General features: G+C 49.4%; 1 protein-coding gene across 3 annotated transcripts in view; it reads left to right on the forward strand.

The window, feature by feature from the left end:
* Positions 1–18,784, forward strand: part of EML1 (EMAP like 1) — a 183,966-nt gene that overhangs the window by 127,810 nt on the left and 37,372 nt on the right. For all 3 annotated transcript variants that reach the window (XM_042990514.1, XM_042990512.1, XM_042990513.1), the window contains exons 4-5: positions 6,194–6,328; positions 18,484–18,512. In XM_042990514.1, the coding sequence (XP_042846448.1) occupies positions 6,194–6,328; positions 18,484–18,512 (164 nt within the window). The remainder of the gene's footprint in view (positions 1–6,193; positions 6,329–18,483; positions 18,513–18,784) is intronic.

The raw sequence follows: 18,784 nt of genomic DNA on the forward strand, positions 1-18,784 counted from the left end.
GCTTCTTTTTAACTTACAGAATAATGAGTTTGGTTCCTCTGATAAACTGTTGTAGAACAGCCAACCAGAAATACATGGCTTTCTAGATTGAGTCCAAGACTCTTGGTTTTCCGGGTAGAACTTAGTGATTCATTTATTTTGTTTCTCTGGCTTTTATGGGCTTCCAGGGATGTTAGTTCCCATCCACTTGGAAGTTGGAAACCCAAACAGTAGCATCTAATTATTCCTCCGTGGTCAAGTTCCTATAGATGTCTCATTAGGAGAGAATTCCGAAAAGAGAAAGAAGCTTGCTGGGCATTCTGAATATTAGGATTAAAATAGCTTCCAGGACGTTTCAAATATGTTTACAATCATGCGGGAATTTTTCTGTAATCAGAGTTCCAAATTAACCAAGTCGGGGCATCTGCAGCGTGTGGATGGGTATATGTTTGTTTTCTTTTCTCTGGGGTTTTTTCAGCCTGGTGCTTAAGAACAAAATCTCCTTTGGAACTTGTCCAGCACCCAGCGGCTGTGCTTTGTGTTGCCAATTAAGACTTCGATTGGGGGCTTGATTTGGAATCCTTGGGAAAAGCTTTGTTTCCATTAGTCAAAGGAAAAAAGGCAGACAATCCGGGGGAAGACATTGTAGGTCATACCTTGCTCAGTGGGGATGCGGCAGCACAATAGAATAACATTTCCACTGGCTCAGAACAGAGACAATCACTCATTCTTTCCGCCCCAAAGTAGAGTTTTACAATAGGGCAGAGCTGTGAGAAGACAGATCAAAAGAACAAAACTGGTACAAAACAGAGCATTATTTAAAAAGCGCTCCGTTCCAAGCATAAGATAGGGTGGTAAACATCTATCGCTTCCAAATAAACAACTGACCGTCCTTTGGAAAAAATGGTTACACTTGTTAGAAATACGCATTTGTAAGTGCACCAGTCAGTGCCGGACACGCACACGATTTCAAAAGTTGGGTTTAAATGACCCGAGCTGAGATCAAGAGTTAGACACTTAACCAACTGAGCCACCCAGGCACCCCTGATTTTATGGGTCTTTAAAAATTATTACTTCTTTTTTTAAATTTTTTTTAACGTTTATTTATTTTTGAGACAGAGAGAGACAGAGCATGAACGGGGGAGGGTCAGAGAGAGGGAGACACAGAATCCGAAACAGGCTCCAGGCTCTGAGCGGTCAGCACAGAGCCCGACGCGGGGCTCGAACTCACGGACCGTGAGATCATGACCTGAGACGAAGTCAGATGCTTAACCGACCGAGCCACCCAGGCGCCCCTAAAAATTATTACTTCTAATATATTTCCTCATCACTCGGAGCTATTGAGATGTAGGCGTTAAACTCACGTTTTGAGTCTGTTTCTGTAGCAAAATAGCGGTGGAAGTGTTCTGCTACTGCACGGAGAAGATGAGTTGACACCTGTCCCTTTCTCAGAAGTCCTGGAGTCACCCCTCTGGGCTTAGGGAGTGGCTTCATAGGTACGAGAAAAGCTTCTTCTGATCTGTCAGATTCTAAGTGACCAGCTTCCTAGGAAATGACTTGATTTCTGCCACAAAGATATGGCAGAAGAGAAAGATCAGACCATTTTGTGATTATTGAAGTGGGTGGTCTCCTGCAAGCATTGTAACTTGCAAGACAAACGGTCAATGCCTGATAAGTATTTATTGAGCGGCTAATTGTTTTAATTGAGTATGATCACCCCGGTTCTCAGGACAAATGACGTTATCAGAAAATCTCTAGTGGTACACAGGAGTGAGCTGTCAGATTTCTAGTTGTTGTTTTTTTTTATGTTTTCATTTTATTTCTGAGAGAGAGAGAGAGAGAGAGAGAGAGCGCGGGGGAGGGGCAGAGAGAGAGGGAGACACAGAATCCGAAGCAGGCTCCAGGCTCCCAGCCGTCAGCACAGAGCCCGACGCGGGGCCTGAACCCACGAACCACGAGACCACGACCAGAGCCAAAGCCAGACACCCAACCGACTGAGCCACCCGGGCGCCCCTCTTTTTTTTTTTTTTAATTGTAAAAGTTGGAGATCTTCTTGCAAAATGGTAGAAAACTGACCCTTGATTCCAAATCACATAATGAAAGAAAGACACAATTGTCGGCTTATCATGCTTAGAGTTACTATCCAACCAGAAGAAGAAAGCTTGCCACTCTGCTCACCAGTCACCCTTGCAGAAATTTTATTTCTGAAATTTCATTTGAATTGGCAAAAAACCGTCGAATGGGTACATAATGTAAAGAACCGTTATATTTTCAGACCTTAGAAGGTTTTTGGTTCAGGAGTGGGGGTAGAGACCAGAAGGGAAAAGAAGAAACCGTATCCATGCGGTTCTATGCCAAAACTACTTTCCTTGCCCTAAGCACTAGAAAATGTACTCCACGGTGTGCAGTCTCTCACCAGCCAGTCCCACCACTTGCAAAATGAAGGGATTGTTTTTCCCTTGCTGTCCGGAGGGAACATAACTTCTTTGATATTCCCTGCTGGTTATTTAAGGAGGCTTCTCGCAGTGAGTATACAGTGTTACTCCTTCTGGCTGCCCTTGATCCTGCGAATGTCTGGTCTTCCAGCTTTATTTTCTGTCCTTCTCTTTGAGTCCTGGTAAATCCTCTTTAATTCGTAAGAGCCCTTGGCTCTCAAAAGGAAATATCTTGGTTTTTCCCCCTCCCCCCCCCCATACAACAATAGTAGATTTTTTAAAAGCTTAGCATTTTAATGCAAATGTGGGCATGAGAGAGATCTGGGTAGAGCTGGGATGAATTGTATCCAAGTCTGTGTATGCTGATGGAAGTGTTTTCCGTGTCGATGGGCGGTGTGCGTTCTGTTGTTGATCGAAGCTTTACCAAAATATTTTTCCACGCTTTTGATCCCGCGCTCGGTTTCGTCCACTGTGTCTCTGGGCCTCTTACGCATAGATTGAACAGGTGTGTGTCTTCCAAAGGCACACAAACAGCACAGCTGGACACACAGGTGAGGGTCCTTAGATTTGTTTTCACCGCCCAGAGCGCCGGGTCCCTTTAGCGCTGCAGCGTTCAGGTTCGCAGTGCCTCCCGTTGGTTGAGCCTCAAACACGCATCCATATTAATCGTTGACATTTGTTGGATTTCTAGACGTTCGGCAGGCCCTCCCACCCATGTCCTTGGGTGTCTCGTGAACTGTCGCCCTTCTTCAGCAGGAAGCCCAGCAGAGAGACAGGGTGGGGGCGGGGGTGGGGGGAGGACCCTCACGAGCCGCCTCATCCCTGATTTTGTGTCCTCATCTGTGTAATGGAGACAGCGATACTTTCTTAGTGAACGTGTGAGGTCTAAACGCGATACCAGACGCCAGCCACGAAGTTCTCCGCGTGGGTGGCCTGTCCCTGCCACCGCTGCTTCCACGTCTCCATCACTGGTGTCCCGTTAGCTCTTCCAGCGACCCAGCTCAGCGTCATCAGAAAACCGGTTAATGTTTGCCACCGTTGATTAGTAGTCATGGTTTCTCAGCTCCTTAAGGGTGTTTGATACAAGTCTTTAAGTGGCCGTGAACTTGCCATGAACTCCCCCAGGGACACCATGCCGGTCACCTGCTGCTGGTGCCTTCCGGGGGCCCTCCAGGGGCCAGGCAGCGTGCCCGCGAGCCCCTCGCCAGATGCCAGGCAGAGAACAATCCCGCGGCGTTAAATCAGCTTGCTGTGTGTCGTCGCTGGCAGAAATTGAACTTCGAGCGCAAGGGTTTCTGTAATTTTTAGACCTCAGTCCCAAATTTCAGAAATGTCGTGCTCTCCTAAGATCTGTAATTTCCTGGTCCCCAAATTGAGCATTCTAAAAATGCACGTTCTGACCTTGAGGCGTGCCCATTTGGATCCGGCTGTAAGATTCAAATCCGGCTGCGAATCCAAAGCTTCCTCAGTCATCAAGAAGGCTGTGCAGACAGCATATCACATCCCCACAATTATGGTCACCTTATTTATGTTTGCTCACCCAGAGAGCGAGATGGCTTTTCAAATCCGACACACCGTGAGGTTTTAAAAAAACATGCTAAGAGATTCTTCGCTGAGCCATCGGCAGTTCCAACAGGGAAAGGACTGGAGCTGGCCTGAAGGAAGGGGACGAGGACAGAGGAAGAAGAGAGACCGGGGGCACGGCTGTGCTGTGTCGTCAGGAGAAAGGGGGGCTCAGACCTTCCTCCCAGGAGCCTGGCCTTGGCCTCACGTCCTTGGCACCTGTGTCCCAAAATGTGGCCTGGTCTGCCCCCTCCCTGGGGCTGAGCTCTCACAGCCACCTGGCATTTCTGTCACGTCCCTGTGTCCAGTGGCCCCAGCGCCACCTGTGCCCCGCGTCCTCCCACCTTCGGCCCCTCTCTCTGGCCTTCTTTCCTTTCTCTGCTGCCCGGCTCCCACTCCCCACTCCCTGGGCAGGCCCCTCCCCACAGCCCCTGCCCGGGACCCGCACCGCCGGCCAGCCCTCTCCTTCTTTCTCACTGGGCCGGTGCTAAGTTAGAGCCCTTCATGTCTCTTCCTGTGACGAGCTCAAAGTGTGATACTGCGTTCATTTATTCATTTTTTTTTCCATCTTTTTCATGTAATAAGTATCTAGCTTCTTTACTAGGCTCTTGAAATATGTAAGAATGATCAAGGAGATGGGATCCCAAGGAATGTGTGGCCTAGTGATGAGGATAAAAACTTTACAGGGAGGCCTGTAATACACGTATGTGCTCCAAGAACAGCACGACTTACCCTTCATGTCCACGAACTACCTGTGCACGGGCCATCCTTTCGTGTCCGTGAACCTCCCACGCACGGGCCATCCTTTCGTGTCCATGAACTACCTGTGCACGGGCCATCCTTTTGTGTCCGTGAACCTCCCACGCACGGGCCATCCTTTCGTGTCCATGAACTACCTGTGCACGGGCCATCCTTCTTCCTAGAACAGGCCCTTCCCTACTGTGGAATTATAACATGTTCAAGCCATTTGTTTGATCTCCCCCAGAAATCTGCAGGGTCCAGGAGATCTTCACAGCTGTCGCACCCCAGACCCTCAACCAGTCTAGCCCCCCTCCCCCACAACCGGCTATACTCACCTGCAAACAAAGGCATCATACGTGTTGTGGAATGTTTCTGTCACTGCCAGTGGCACTCTGTTTGCATTTGTCTTCAGACCAGAGTTCTTCAGCACCAGCACTACCGACTCTGGGGGCCGGATCGTTCTTTGTATCAGAATGTCCTGGGCATTGCAGGTGTCAGTAGCATCCCTGACCTCTACCCACTGGATGCCAGCAGGAGCCCTCCTCCCCCACTCGTGACAACCAAAGGTGTCTCCAGACATTGCCCAATGTCCTCTGGGGGTGAAGTCACCCCTGGCTGAGCAACACTGGTTTAGACTGAAGCCTGCTCAAGGGCAGGATACTTCCCATGAAGCTGCTGGAGCGCTCACAAGGTTGTTGGGATGTTTCCTTTCAGTTTCTGCCATGACTTTGCTGTCTTTAAAAAAAAATTTTTTTTTAAATGTTTATTTATTTTTGAGAGAGAGAGACAGAGTGCAAGCCAGGGAGGGGCAGAGAGAGGAGGAGACACAGAATCCGAAGCAGACTCCAGGCTCTGAGCTGTCAGCACAGAGCCCAACATGGGGCTCGAACTCATGAACTGTGAAATCATGACCTGAGCCAAAGTCGGACGCTCAACCGACTGAGCCTCCCAGGCGCCCCTGCTATGACTTTGACCCGGACTAATGACCACAGTTCCAAAGGCAGTGAGCAGAGACATTGATCCCAACTGCCATTCTGCAGAGGATAACATCCATCCATCCATCCACACACACACACACACACACACACACACACACACACACACACTTACACATATTGTATAGTTAGGGCTTTAGAATCAATCCCTTTAAAAAAATTTTTTTTTAACGTTTATTTATTTTTGAGACAGAGAGAGACAGAGCATGAATGGGGGAGGGGCAGAGAGAGAGGGAGACACAGAATCGGAAGCAGGCTCCAGGCTCTGAGCCATCAGCCCAGAGCCCGACGCGGGGCTCGAACTCACAGGTGGTGAGATCATGACCTGAGCCGAAGTCGGACGCTCAACCGACTGAGCCACCCAGGCGTCCCCCTTTTTAAATATCCATATAGAAATACGATCTACGTGTATATGTTTGCCCTCGGCAGTAAAATAAAATCACTGTTAAGAATCTCATTGTCATTTCTGTGTTGCCTCAGTACCATCAAGAGGACCAGCTCCTCTGAGCGAGTATCTCCTGGCGGTCGAAGGGAAAGCTGCGGAGATTCCAAAGGAAACCGAACCCGCACGGGATCTACAAGCAGTACTTCCAGCGGCAAAAAGAACAGTGAAAGGTAAGGGCATCTTCTCTGCTGGTCCCACCGTTCAGAGGTTTCGTTACCTCTTTTCCCCCAGCGATGAATCAGAAGAGCACCCAGTGTGTACGCGCTCCCGCCCGCGGAGCGCCCTTCTCCTGAGCGCGGTGGGCGCTACTCAAGCCCCCATTTGAGGCGGCTGCTCGTCACCCTTCACACCGCTCGTTGTCCAGGTGGAAAACCATAACTGGACGTCCCCGCACCCTCGTGCAGGCCAAAGTAGCTCCTGAGAATTTGCTCGGCCCCAAGTCCGTGGAATTGGGGAAGCCATTCTGAATTTCCCTACGGAACACTTCACACTTCTGGTACCTTCTGCTGTCATTCAGAAATTAATTTCAGTGGGTTCTTTAAGTGCGTCGACAGTATTTTCTAAGGTAGACCGACTGGGTGAAAAGCTGGAGTTTTAGGATTTGTTAGAAACCTTCTTGAATATCGAGCTAACACCAGAAATGGGAGCCATTTCTTTCCGGTTTCCTGAAATACGCATGCTTATAATTGAGCATTTCCCTTTGAGGTTAATTTATAACGGATTATGACAAACACCTCTACGACTAACAGTAACCTTTTACTAGTGAAAGCTCCTTGTTGGCATTTTCAGAGCCTGTTTTATGTTTATGAATGTGCGTGTTTGTGAGATCGTTTCTCTGTGTAGATACCTGCCTTTTTAAACCTTGTGCTTTCATTCTGTGCCTTCATTCTCTCTGTTGAGCAAGGCTGAGGAAGGAGTCTCAGCTTCACAGGCTAAACGTGTCCCCCCCCCCCGCCCCAAATGTTTATGTAAGGAGAAGGCTTAGTCATAAAGCAATGGACTCCAACCCACAGGCTGTAAAAATTCCAAGTTTGTAAATCTATTCTGATTCAGTCCCGTAAGGAGGCCTGAATTGTTTTTCAGTTTTATCCCTAAAAGGTAGCTTCTGCAGGAAAGATGCAGGCAATGCTAACATCAGCAGGTTAGGGCCACAGTTGATTAACAGTCCCGGAGACCACTGATGTGGGGTTCTGCCTTCTAATTTAGGCTATTAGTACTTCTTATCAGAAGATTATGCTAATTAGGTGATAATACCTTTGAAATAAGGCCAAGTGGTTACTATGACAGTAGAGTATAAATGGGTCATGCCGTGTGGCCTTCAGGCTTCTTGAATGTAGGGTAAGCTTGGAAGTTGACCTGAAGTGTCTAGATCTTGGCGGTTCTTAAAACCTTGGCTCCTTCTGTGCACATCTGATCTTTGTTAAGAATCTCCAAAAAAGAATCGGCATTGTACAAACACCAGATCTGTTTTATCTCTTAAATCCTATGGCTTTGATAAATGTTCTGGGTAAATATTTCCATAAAAGATATTTGCAAAGGGGTTGTGTGTGTGTGTGTGTGTGTGTGTGTGTGTTTTGTTTTGTTTTGTTTTTAATGCCACAGCAGGAGACTTTGACTTAGAAATGAGGGGCCAGGAAAACCCACCAATCATTTTCTAAAAATAATTCAAGCAACTAAACATGTCCATTTAAAAATAAGCCCCGTGCCTCATTAAGACCCAGGAGTAGTTGAGGCCCACGTAGCCCCGAGCTGGTTGAGTTGCTCCCACACACCTGAGGAGTTTCAGAAAGAAAGTTCTTGCCTTCTCTTAGGGAATTGCTTGTCCTGGCAGATACCTTCAGGGGCCCGTAGAAATATTAGCGCAATAACTCAGAAAGAAACAGCTAAGAAGCAATAGCAGTGAAGGTCAAGTTGGTGACTCAGCCTCTGCCTGACCCTCTCCTTCCTTCTTCTCCTCCCTTCCCGCCTGAGCAGCCCCACCCTTGAGCTGCCTCGACCCGGCATCAAAGCAGAGGTCGCCTCTCGTTGACCGATGCCTGGGCTCTGGGACTTAAAGCGTGCAGAGAAAGGTATAGAAAGGTGGCCCTCACATAACCCCCTTCGAAACACTGTGGTACTCAGCGGTCTAAGATAGTAAGGTCTCTGGCTCGTTGCTCTGATATTGGTCTGTGGTTCCCGGATGCTGGCTTACATTTCCAGAGCTCGTCTTCTTTGGCTACCGGGGGCAGCAAGACAAGGTGGAAAGGGCACGGGGTCTCTGGAGTAAGAGAAAGGCCTGGGTTCGTCGACCAGTGCCGCCGCGTGACGCCTTCGAGCCTCCGCTTTTGCCGCGGTGCCTTAGGGATTAGTACATCCCTAATTGCCTCCCATCTTATCAATGAACTGACTGGTGGGAAAGCACTCAGCACGAGGCTTGGCACTCAGTCACGGGCCTCGTGTCGTGGCAGCTGTTACAAAGTGAGACCTGCGCCAGGCAGAGGAAAATCATTTATGAGGCTTTCCAAAATGCTGAGCTTTTATTCCCTGGCTCGTAAGATAAGGGCTCGTAAGAGAAAGCGATTCATCTTTTCTCTGGTGTGACACGCGTTGCATGGTGTTCACGCGAGCGATGCGGTCCTGCGAGCACAACCCGGGTTCTGGCAAGATCTGGAAGCGCTCAGGGGGGAGCGCTAAGTATCACCCGGCTTCGCAGTTGTCCACGTGGCATCAGGATGAGCCAGGCGGGCTCGCCAGGATGCTGGCGAGGGAGGGGCGGAGCAGGGGGGCGGCTTCGGTTGGGTCCTGTTTGTGGAAGGAGGACGTCCCGCACGCACGACGGTGCCGTAACTTGTGTGAAACAGACTGGCTCCAGATCTCCCATTACCGCACGCCATATGCAGCGCTGTGTTCAGAGCATGTGGCACTTGCACGGAAATTAGAAAAAGCCTCCTCTTGCTCAAGGAAAACAGTTCCACCTCGGCATACAGATTTCTCAGTAACAATTACAGCAACCGTAAGCTCCTCCGTGCATATCGCACAAACCTTAATGTTGAACATGAAACGATAGTGGTTTTGAGATCTTCGGCTTTCACCTTCTCCAAAATAGACTAATGTATTTAAAAATATCTATGAAAATAGAAACTGTGTTCTTTTGTGAGTTGCAGTCCTCTCGTGCCGGCTTCTCATCTTCTTTGGAAATGGTCGCTGGATTTGACAGTCATTCTTGTGACATTGGGGACTTTTATCTTCGAATGTTTAACATTTTATTATTTTTTAAATTTTTTTACACGTTTATTCATTTTTGAGAGAGTGTGAGCGGGGGAGGGGCAGAGAGAGAGGGAGACGCAGAATCCGAAGCAGGCTCCAGGCTCTGAGCTGTCGGCACAGAGACCGACACGAGGCTGGAACCCATGAACCGGGAGATCGTGACCTGAGCTGAAGGCAGACGTTCAACCGACTAAGCCACCCAGACACCCCAGAATGTTTGATGTTTTAGAATACTTTGCTTGTATCAAAACACAAAATGTTTTTAATGTTTATTTATTTTTGAGAGAGAGAGAGAGAGAGAGAGAGCACAAGCAGGGGAGGGGCAGAGAGAAAGGGAGACACAGGATCTGAAGCAGGCTCCAGGGCTCCGAGCTGTCAGCACAAAGCCTGATGTGGGGCTCAGACTCACGTACCACGAGATCATAAACTGAACCAAGTTGGACGTTAAACTGACCGAGCCACCCAGGTGCCCCTGAAACCACAAATTTTTAACAGCACTTAATCTGTGTGCTGGCAAACTTCTATAAGAACAAAAGCAACATATGGCCATGGGATATTTATTTCATGTATTGTTAATGATAAATATTAACAATTATATAGTGATTTTGTGTCATAGTGAAGCACTTACTAAATTTAAATAGGAAATCAACAGTAACATTCTGATGAATGACCTGTGCTATCTAATGTAACCAGTGTACTAAGGCAATAGGGAATTTTTTTTATTAAAAAAAAAGTATTTTGTATCAGAGAAACAGCTACTACTTAGAATGCAATTTATGTTGGATGTTGCCAGACTGATTAAGTGTTTCAGTTAGAAAACTGCCCCCCTTTGTAATTCTGACTGGACTGACATATATCAGCTTTGTAAGTAAGACTTTGTTTCCAGCAAAAAGTTGTTGTAATGGACTGATTTTGTTAGAATGGGAAATGTTTCAGCCATCTGCTGGAAACCTCATCAGAACACACATTTAAACCCTGCATTTCAGAGTCAACAAATGTGGGGGGGTGGGAGGGGAACGCTTCAAAATAACAAAGATGTGAAAGTATCCCCTTAGATGCTCTTTTTTTTTTTTTAACGTTTATTTATTTTTGAGACAGAGAGAGACAGAGCATGAACGGGGGAGGGTCAGAGAGAGGGAGACCCAGAATCTGAAACAGGCTCCAGGCTCTGAGCTGTCAGCACAGAGCCCGACGCGGGGCTCGAACTCACGGACCGCGAGATCGTGACCTGAGCCAAAGTCGGCCGCCCAACCGACTGAGCCACCCAGGCGCCCCCCCTTAGATGCTCTTTTGTATTGAACAACCTCAGCATCTGTGCCAGCCATTTTACAGGGTCCAGAACCCTGAGCTGGAGACTCCGAGCTCCGTCCGTCCTAAAGCTGTAACATTCCACGAAAGAGTCTTTTCAGTGACACCTTGAGGCCCTCAAGGCTCAAATTTGTTCTTTTATCTCACCATCACTGATAGTGCAATCTGGAGCTTAACCCTCAGCCTGGGTTTCTGGCCCCCCATGTGCTGGCTCCCCAGCCTCTCCTGTGCCCTCATATTCATGTCTAATACCAGCTCTCGCTTGTCCCCAGCAAGATTTTTTTCCTTTGAGATAATTTACTTATTACACAAGTAGCATGTGTCTTAGGAAATCCAGATGTCCAAAAAAGAAGTGAAAAATCTCACTACTTAGAGACCTCAGAGCTAACGTTTTATTCCTTTTCCATCTAGACTTTATTTCTAGGGTACTGTGTGTCTGGTGTATCATTTAAATACATTTGTAACCTTCTTTTTCATTTGCTTCGTAGCCACGTTTTTGTGGCAGAAGACATGCTCTGACAGTGTAACTTCAGAGGCGGATCATTATTTAGCTAGGCAAATATACGTCAGTTGGACATCAGGTGCCAACAAGGTTTTTCTGATCTAGGCAGGCCAGCCCGACATCTAGAACAATGCCCAGATGTTTGCAAGAACCCTTAGCACAGAGCTTGCCTGCTGTTGGCACTCCATCCACGGTGGCCGTGATGATTACCTTCTACCCCAAGTGTTGGAGCTAATGTCGGTGTGCCTGCTCGTCCTGGCAGTGCCCCTCTTCTTTCGGACATTCCGGAATTCCCCAACTCCTGTTCCCACCCTCACCCTGACCTGAAAAGGGAGGAAGGAATCAGAAACCCTGAACAATTTTGTATCACCTTACCCCTTCCGTCCCACAGCACTGCCTAAGTTATTGAGCACGTACGGTGCACAGAACACAGTGTAAGGCAGAGTGGGACGTGGAAAGGCCCGGCACACACACCAGACCCACTCCCTCCACAAACGTCAACAACACATTCAACTGAAAAGGGCCAGTTTCCTTAGTTTCCAAAGGACTCAACACAAACAGAAAAAAGACAATCAGCTCACTAGAAAAACGGGCAGAGGATTTGAACAGGCAGTTTGCTGAGAAGGAAGTACAAATAGCCAACTGACTAAAGAAAAGATAATCAGATCCACTCTTAATTAAAGAAATGCAAATCTCAGTAAGAAGATAGTATATGGAGAAAAAGCTTTATTGTATTATAAAATAAAACACAGATACAAAAAGAAAAAAAAAAAAAAGGAAAGAAAGAACACCCCACACAAGCAAATGCAGAGCTTAATGAATTACACCTTCTAGCACTTATTAAGTGGAGGGGTTTTCCTCCTCTTGAGTGACATGTGTATGTGTCTGGAGATTTGGTGGCGGTGGATGGTTGGATATATTTGGAGGAACTCTAGCTGATCCTTCAGGACCCAGCTCAGGACACCCCTTTCTCTGGGAAGCTTGGCCTGGCCCTTGGGTCTGAGTCAGTTGCCTTTCAGATTGCTTTGCACCTGCTGGTTATCTTTATCTATACCTGTAACTCCCTCCCCACTCGCCCCATGCCCATACATACCCCTTGTCCTCCCTTAAGCTTCGGGAAGGCAGAAGCTGTTGTTTATTATTCTTTGTATCCCTAACTCTTTGCACAGGGCCTGGCACACAGTAGCTGCTCAGTAAATGTTTGTGGAGTGAATGAAAGAATATATATTTAATTTAAAACAAAACAAAACAAAACAAACCAAAAAAAAAAACATAGTCATTTAAGAACTATGTAAACAGCACCACCTATTGGTAGATGACTTTAACACCACCCTTCAGATTCTAAAACATTTTGCCCTGGAAATTAGGTGTCTTAAGTTAAGCATCTTCGCTTTACTGAAAGGGTTGTTCACTCCCCGAGCCATGGGGTCATTTATCTTTTAACACATGTTAAAATAATAAGTGCTTATATTCTTTATATTTTAGTTTTGAGGCTGGTGGGCAGGGGGCCTGGAGATTACATGTAGGTTCTCGTCAGCAATGTTGGGAGCAAGAGGGAAGTGATCTAAGTAAAAACCGCGTATTGGGCACTCTGTTACAGGCGCAGTTAGATCTTGCCAACGCCCTGGACCTTACGGTGGCTTTAGTCCCATTTTGTAGGTGAAAGAAACTAAGACGTGGAGGTAGAGCGACTTAGCCAATCCGAACGCAGACCCAGCTGACTTCAAAATCTGGGCAGGTTCTGCCACACTGAGCTGGAGGTGTTGGCTGGAAATGTCTATGAAGCGGTCTTTGTCCCCAAGTAGGGTCTCCGGTGACTTCCAAACTCTTTGAGATGTTTCCTACATGACCCCATTTCTAGTAGAAGGCTGCTTAAGGGCATTTATGTAGAGAATCATTACTTACATAGTAAAGTATTTTGATTGCCAGCGGGAATATTACTTCATCAAGTGAGATCGTTTCAAAAGGAGTCCAGGTACGTATGTCAGGAGCTACAGTTTTTATAGGTGAACAAATGTCAGGGAGATAACATGTTTCATTTTGGAATGGTGTCCTTTCTGATCGAGCCTCGTAAATCATTTTCAAAGGCAAGTATCTCTGCTCGAACAGCGTTGACCCCTGTTGGCTGTGCTCTAATCCTGGTCACCCAGGGGTCCCTGTTACACGCGTCCCCCATGTGTGAGATCCGCAGCGTGCAGGACCTGGGCTCCTGAGCCCCCTTTCAGGCACGTGGGGTAAATTAGCTAACAGGTGGGGAGCTGCGGAAGTTCCGAGTGCAGATCCCGCTACAGAGGCGGGCACAGCGCAGGGAGTGCCGTGAAATCGGAGTCTGAGCCCCTGCCCGACTCCCCTCCTCATACACACCCAGCCTGCCGTGTGGCAAGGTGAGTGTTAGCAGATGAAAAGAAAAACGGCCACTAGGAGACCACCCTGTGCCCAGAGTCCCCGGTGAACATTATCGGGGAGTTAACAACATGCGATGCAGACTCAGGTGGTCGTAGCCGCTGCATGGTTGTGAGCTCACGGCTCAGGGTGGGGGCTTTTCCTCAGCTCAACTGTTTGATTTTCTCTTGCTGCCCCCAGATCCAGCCGCCGGTCTGGCACAGGCTCCCGGCTGCCTCGCATCCTCTGTGAGTCCCCAGGTACCGCTTCCTATGAGAATCCTTGAGATGGTCTCCCGAGCCAACCAGCTCAAGGAAACACACAGCCAGAGTCTTTCCGCAAGTCATCCTGCCAAAACAGAGCAGTAAAAACCATACCCGACCGTGACACTGTTCACTCGGGAGGTATTGGCCACTGCCAAGGGCAGATTAGCCAAGAGATGACGGTCTGCTCACCAGAGGGGAAACCCTTCCTCTCCGCTGGGCTGATGTCTCTCGTGGGCTTCGGGGGGGAGGAGGGGGGCATCTGTGTCAGCTCCCCACGGGGACAGGGATGCGTGAAGCCTCACGCCTCCCCCCACGGAACCACACCCTGGCTGTGCAGGGAGTGGGTTAACGTCACCCACTCACGTTTTTCCACTTAGCTCACACTAAGGAACAGGTGATCAGAGACCAACTACGCGGCCCTGGGGCGGCGGTCTCCTCCCATACCAAGTGAACTTGCAGCCCGGGCCCGTTTTCAGCAGTGTCGGGTTCCCAGGGTCCCCTTTCAATCTACTGGCAGTGAGTTCTGGAAAGGGCAGGTGTTCAGCATGCGGCTCCGGTTGAGAGATTTTGACCGGAGGCCGCAGCATCTTTAATCCTGCATCACGGCTGTCGTAACACCTTCTACGGGTTTGCCCCTCTGTTACTACTGCTCCAGAGGTTTGTGCTTAAAAGGTTTGCACCCACGAGTGGAGCTCCCGTTTCCCTGGCACTCTGTTGCTGTTGAAGAAAGGTGGTGGTGCAGAGGCAGGAATAATGGATTCAAGAGTAAAGACAGTATTTTTTTTGCTTTAAAAATGTAGCTTTCTGGGGCACCTGGGTGGCTCAGTCGGCCGAGTGTCCGACTCTTGATTTTGGCTCAGGTCGTGATCTCGTGGTTTATGAGTTCAAGCCCCACATCGGGCTCTGTACTGACAGTGCAGAACCTGCTTGAGATTCTCTCTCTCCCTTTCCCTCTGCCTCTCTCTCTCTCTCTCTCTAAAAAATAAGTAAACATTTAAAAAAGAATATAAGAAAAATGTAGCCTTCTATAAAAGTGAAAAAAAAAACGTAGCTTTCTCAAAGAATGGAACACAGCAATCGCATCCTTTCTAAATACAATATGCCCAAAACGTGATGCGCAGTTCAGAGCACAAGGTGACAACAGTGCCTTTCTCCATGACCCTCAGTTGTTTACACCCACACTGCCTTTTCTAGTGTTTTAATAGATAGATCTTTTTTAAGTTTTTATTTATTTTTTTTTTCATTTTTTTTTTAACGTTTATTCATTTTTGAGACAGAGAGAGACAGAGCATGAATGAGGGAAGGTCAGAGAGAGAGGGAGACACAGAATCCGAAACAGGCTCCAGGCTCCGAGCTGTCAGCACAGAGCCCGACGCGGGGCTCGAACTCACGGACCGCGAGATCATGACCTGAGCCGAAGTCAGACGCCCAACCGACTGAGCCACCCAGGCGCCCCAGTTTTTATTTATTTTTGAGACAGAGAGAGACAGAGCATGAGCAGGGGAGGGGCAGAGAGAGGGGGAGACACAGAATCCGAAGCAGGCTCCAGGCTCCGAGCTGTCAGCACAGAGCCCGACGTGGGGCTTGAACCCACGAACCGTGAGATCACGACCTGAGCTGAAGGCAGACGCTTAACCGACGGAGCCACCCACGCGCCCCTAATAGATAGATCTTTGATTCTTCCTGTAATGTCACAAGCCCGGCCTCAGGAGTCCACAGGCCTCCCTGTGTCTGGAATTCGAACTGCCCTACGGATTGTTCTTTCTAAGAGGAACATAGTTCATAATTGTTCTCAATCTCCAGGGAAGGTTCTGGATTGCTTGTTCCTGCGTCTGGGGCTTTTGTGTCTTTCCACTTCTGTGATTAAAGTCATGACGGAAAGATGGCTCTCGTGTCTTCTGATTCCCTACCTGGCTTCCCCGTCATTATGTTCCTGTAGCCGGTAGGCTTGTGCTGCCGTCTTCTGCTTCGGCCCTTCCTCCCGTGTCCTCACCCCGCCTGTGACTCTCATCATATGTGAAAGTCGGAGTTAAGACCTATGTTTCCACTTAGATGATCACAGGACTGTCACTCCCGCTCTGACAGCGAGAACAAGCCGGTGATCGACAGAAGCATGGCTATTTTAAACCCACCGTGGAGCTGAGGTCACAAAGTAATGTGATGAACTAAAATCCACACGGCGACGAGCCTGTCTTAGGAGAGACGGGTCCACGGCTGCTTTTATCCTGGGCTGAGCTGCAGAGGAGAGGGGCCGTCGGGGATCACGTCAGAAGAAAGCAGCCGAAAGCTCACGGAATAATTCAGCCGGGTGTGGACTGTCGTGGTCGTTTGGAATTTTTCCAAGCCCCATGCACAGGGGGCGCTTCACACACACACATGTGCGTGCACACACACACGTACGCACGCATGCACACCTTTCTGCAGGCCTTCAGTGAGCTCGTGACAGATCAGGAGCAGGTCCGGAGTGCAGGAAGGAAGACATCCCCTCTGAAACACAGGCACATCAGCTGCTGTCGTATGAGGGCAGAGCAGGGGAACCAAGAGAAATCATCTACACTGTGGACCAGGTGCCTGCAAGAACGGTCACCCCCGAAGGAGGGACAGGAGAGCTGACAGAGAGCCCCGGAGACACAGCCCATGGTCAAGTCTGAGGACCCACTGGGAGAGCCCGGGGAACCCTACACCACCCATCCCCTGCCCCTGGCCTTGCCGTCACAGCAGCAAGCAGAGCAGAGACCCCCGCCCTGACTGCGTTTACCCGCCGCTGGGTGAGGAACAGCATGAGAGGGCTGCTGGGAGCCGTGCAGAGAACTATCACTGGCTGGGGCACAGGGTGTGTCGGGAGGACCCCAGGACGTTGCAGAGCGTCAGAGGCCTCCCTGGGAAGAGGCTTGGAGCACAGACAACACGGGGGCCGTGGGACGGTGTCCAGGAGGAGGGGAAGCCAGGCCAGTCACCTGTCACAGGAGCTCCGGGCACGTGGGAGGGACACCAGCGATGGGGCAGCTAGACTCGTGGACCAGGGGACAGCAGAGGGAGATGCAGACAAAGAAATAAAGTTGTCAGGAGAGATGGCACTAGGGCCTCGAGGCCAGTGTGGCATTTCGAGTTTTGTGTCATGCTTTCAGAGTAGGTTTTTTTTAATATCTTTTATTTAAAAATTTTTTCTTTTAAGTTTATTGAGAGAGAGAGAGAGAGAGAGAGAGAGAGAGAGAGAGAGAATATGCATGGGAGGGGCAGAGAGGGAGAGAGAGAATCCCAGGCAGGCTCCACACTGTCCGTGCAGAGCCCGACATAGGGCTCAAACTCACGAACTGTGAGATCGTGACCTGAGCTGAAATCAAGAGTCCGATGCTTAACCGACTGAGCCCCCCAGGCACCCCTCTCAGAGTAGTTTTCAATGACCAAAGGCGAGAGTCCCAAAAACTAAGCCCACAACAGCCCCAACTACGTAAAGCTTGAACAGACTGCCGAGCACTTCCAAAGCATCGGTCAGGAGTTTATCCCCTGGTACGGCATCAAATTATCTGGAAGTCCAACATATTGATAATGTTATTTATTATATGCTGGGGTTAAGGCTGATTCTTACTGGTGGTGTTTCTGAATGTATTTGAAGAAAAAACTGGAGGAGAATTGTAACATCGGGACTAAATCTGCTCAGGTACTTTTTGAAAAATACGCGCACACACCAACCTGTGTGCCTCTGTGGCTCTCTCGGGGGCGGGTTTCGTTTACTTGGTCGGTCTTGTTCCATGTCTTAAAGCAGGAGGCAATCCAGGAAGCAGGGTGGACGGGGCAGATGGTGTAGACACCGGAGTCTCGCAGACCTGGGTTTGAACGGGAGACACTTCCTGCCCTGCCTGAGGGTCCCTTCCCTTGTCTGGCTGCCTGAGGGTCCCTTCCCTTGTCTGGCAGGCAGGTGGTGACCTCTTCCGGCAGGTGCTTGTCCTGGGAAGTGGTCGCATGCTCTGCTGCCCTGGGGGCTGCTCATGCCAGCTCATCCCGGGGAAGCCTGCCCCTGGGGATGTCCCTAGTCCGTCGGCGGCGTGACCTTGAATGCTCTGGGGATTTGGTTTCCCGGGTGCAGTCGTGGGGTGGTCCCAGCCCGGCAGAAATCCGCGGTGGGGCCCCCACAACACTGATGAGATGGCCGCGGCCCCGATATTCCTTATGTTTTCCCTCTTTTCCTTCTCACAGTAGCCACCCTGCCAGGAGCTGGGTGTGTCGGCAAGTCCTACGTCAGGAACTTTCTGGTTTTAAATAAGTGCTTTCAATCATCCGTGAGAAGAGCAAACCTTTGCGTGTGTAGACGTGGCCGTTCGCATCCCGACCAAGCACGTTTTCCTGCCTCAGACACTTAACCTGCTCTCATAAACAGCTCAGTTGTGGCGGCAAAGCTGGGGTCACAATCTCTTGCACCTGGTTTTAGACGTTCTCACGTACATTTGTCCCGCTCTGCAGTTGCGTGGTTTTGTTTCTCTCGTTAGCGAGAATCACCGGCACAGCATCAGTGCGACCGGCCTGTGCTGCCACCGGTGAGCTGGGGGGTCTTTCATGAATGAGGTTAAGCACCTGCCACACCAGCCTCCCTGTAAACCCTGTTTCTGTTTTGTCTCCGCAGCAAACCCAAGGAGCCCGTCTTCAGCGCAGGTAAGTCCCGTTCAACTTTTGTGCGCATGCCCCTCGGTCCCCTCAGGACTTGGGGGACGCACGCGGAGCGGTTCCGGGGGGCCAGTTGTCACATGCGGAGTCTGCGTGGCGGGGCTGACAGGCTGAGTGCCAGGAAGCCCGTGCCCACGGGTCGGGGCTCAGATCCCAGGCACGGCCCGCAACTTGGTCGCAAAGACTAGACCCTTTCCCTTACGCCCTTGAAGACCGATTCAAGATGCGTCAACAAGGAGGAAGAGTGAGACGCCACCACA

The sequence above is a fragment of the Panthera tigris genome, chromosome B3 (assembly GCF_018350195.1).
Source record: "Panthera tigris isolate Pti1 chromosome B3, P.tigris_Pti1_mat1.1, whole genome shotgun sequence".
NCBI classification, from domain to species: domain Eukaryota; kingdom Metazoa; phylum Chordata; class Mammalia; order Carnivora; family Felidae; genus Panthera; species Panthera tigris.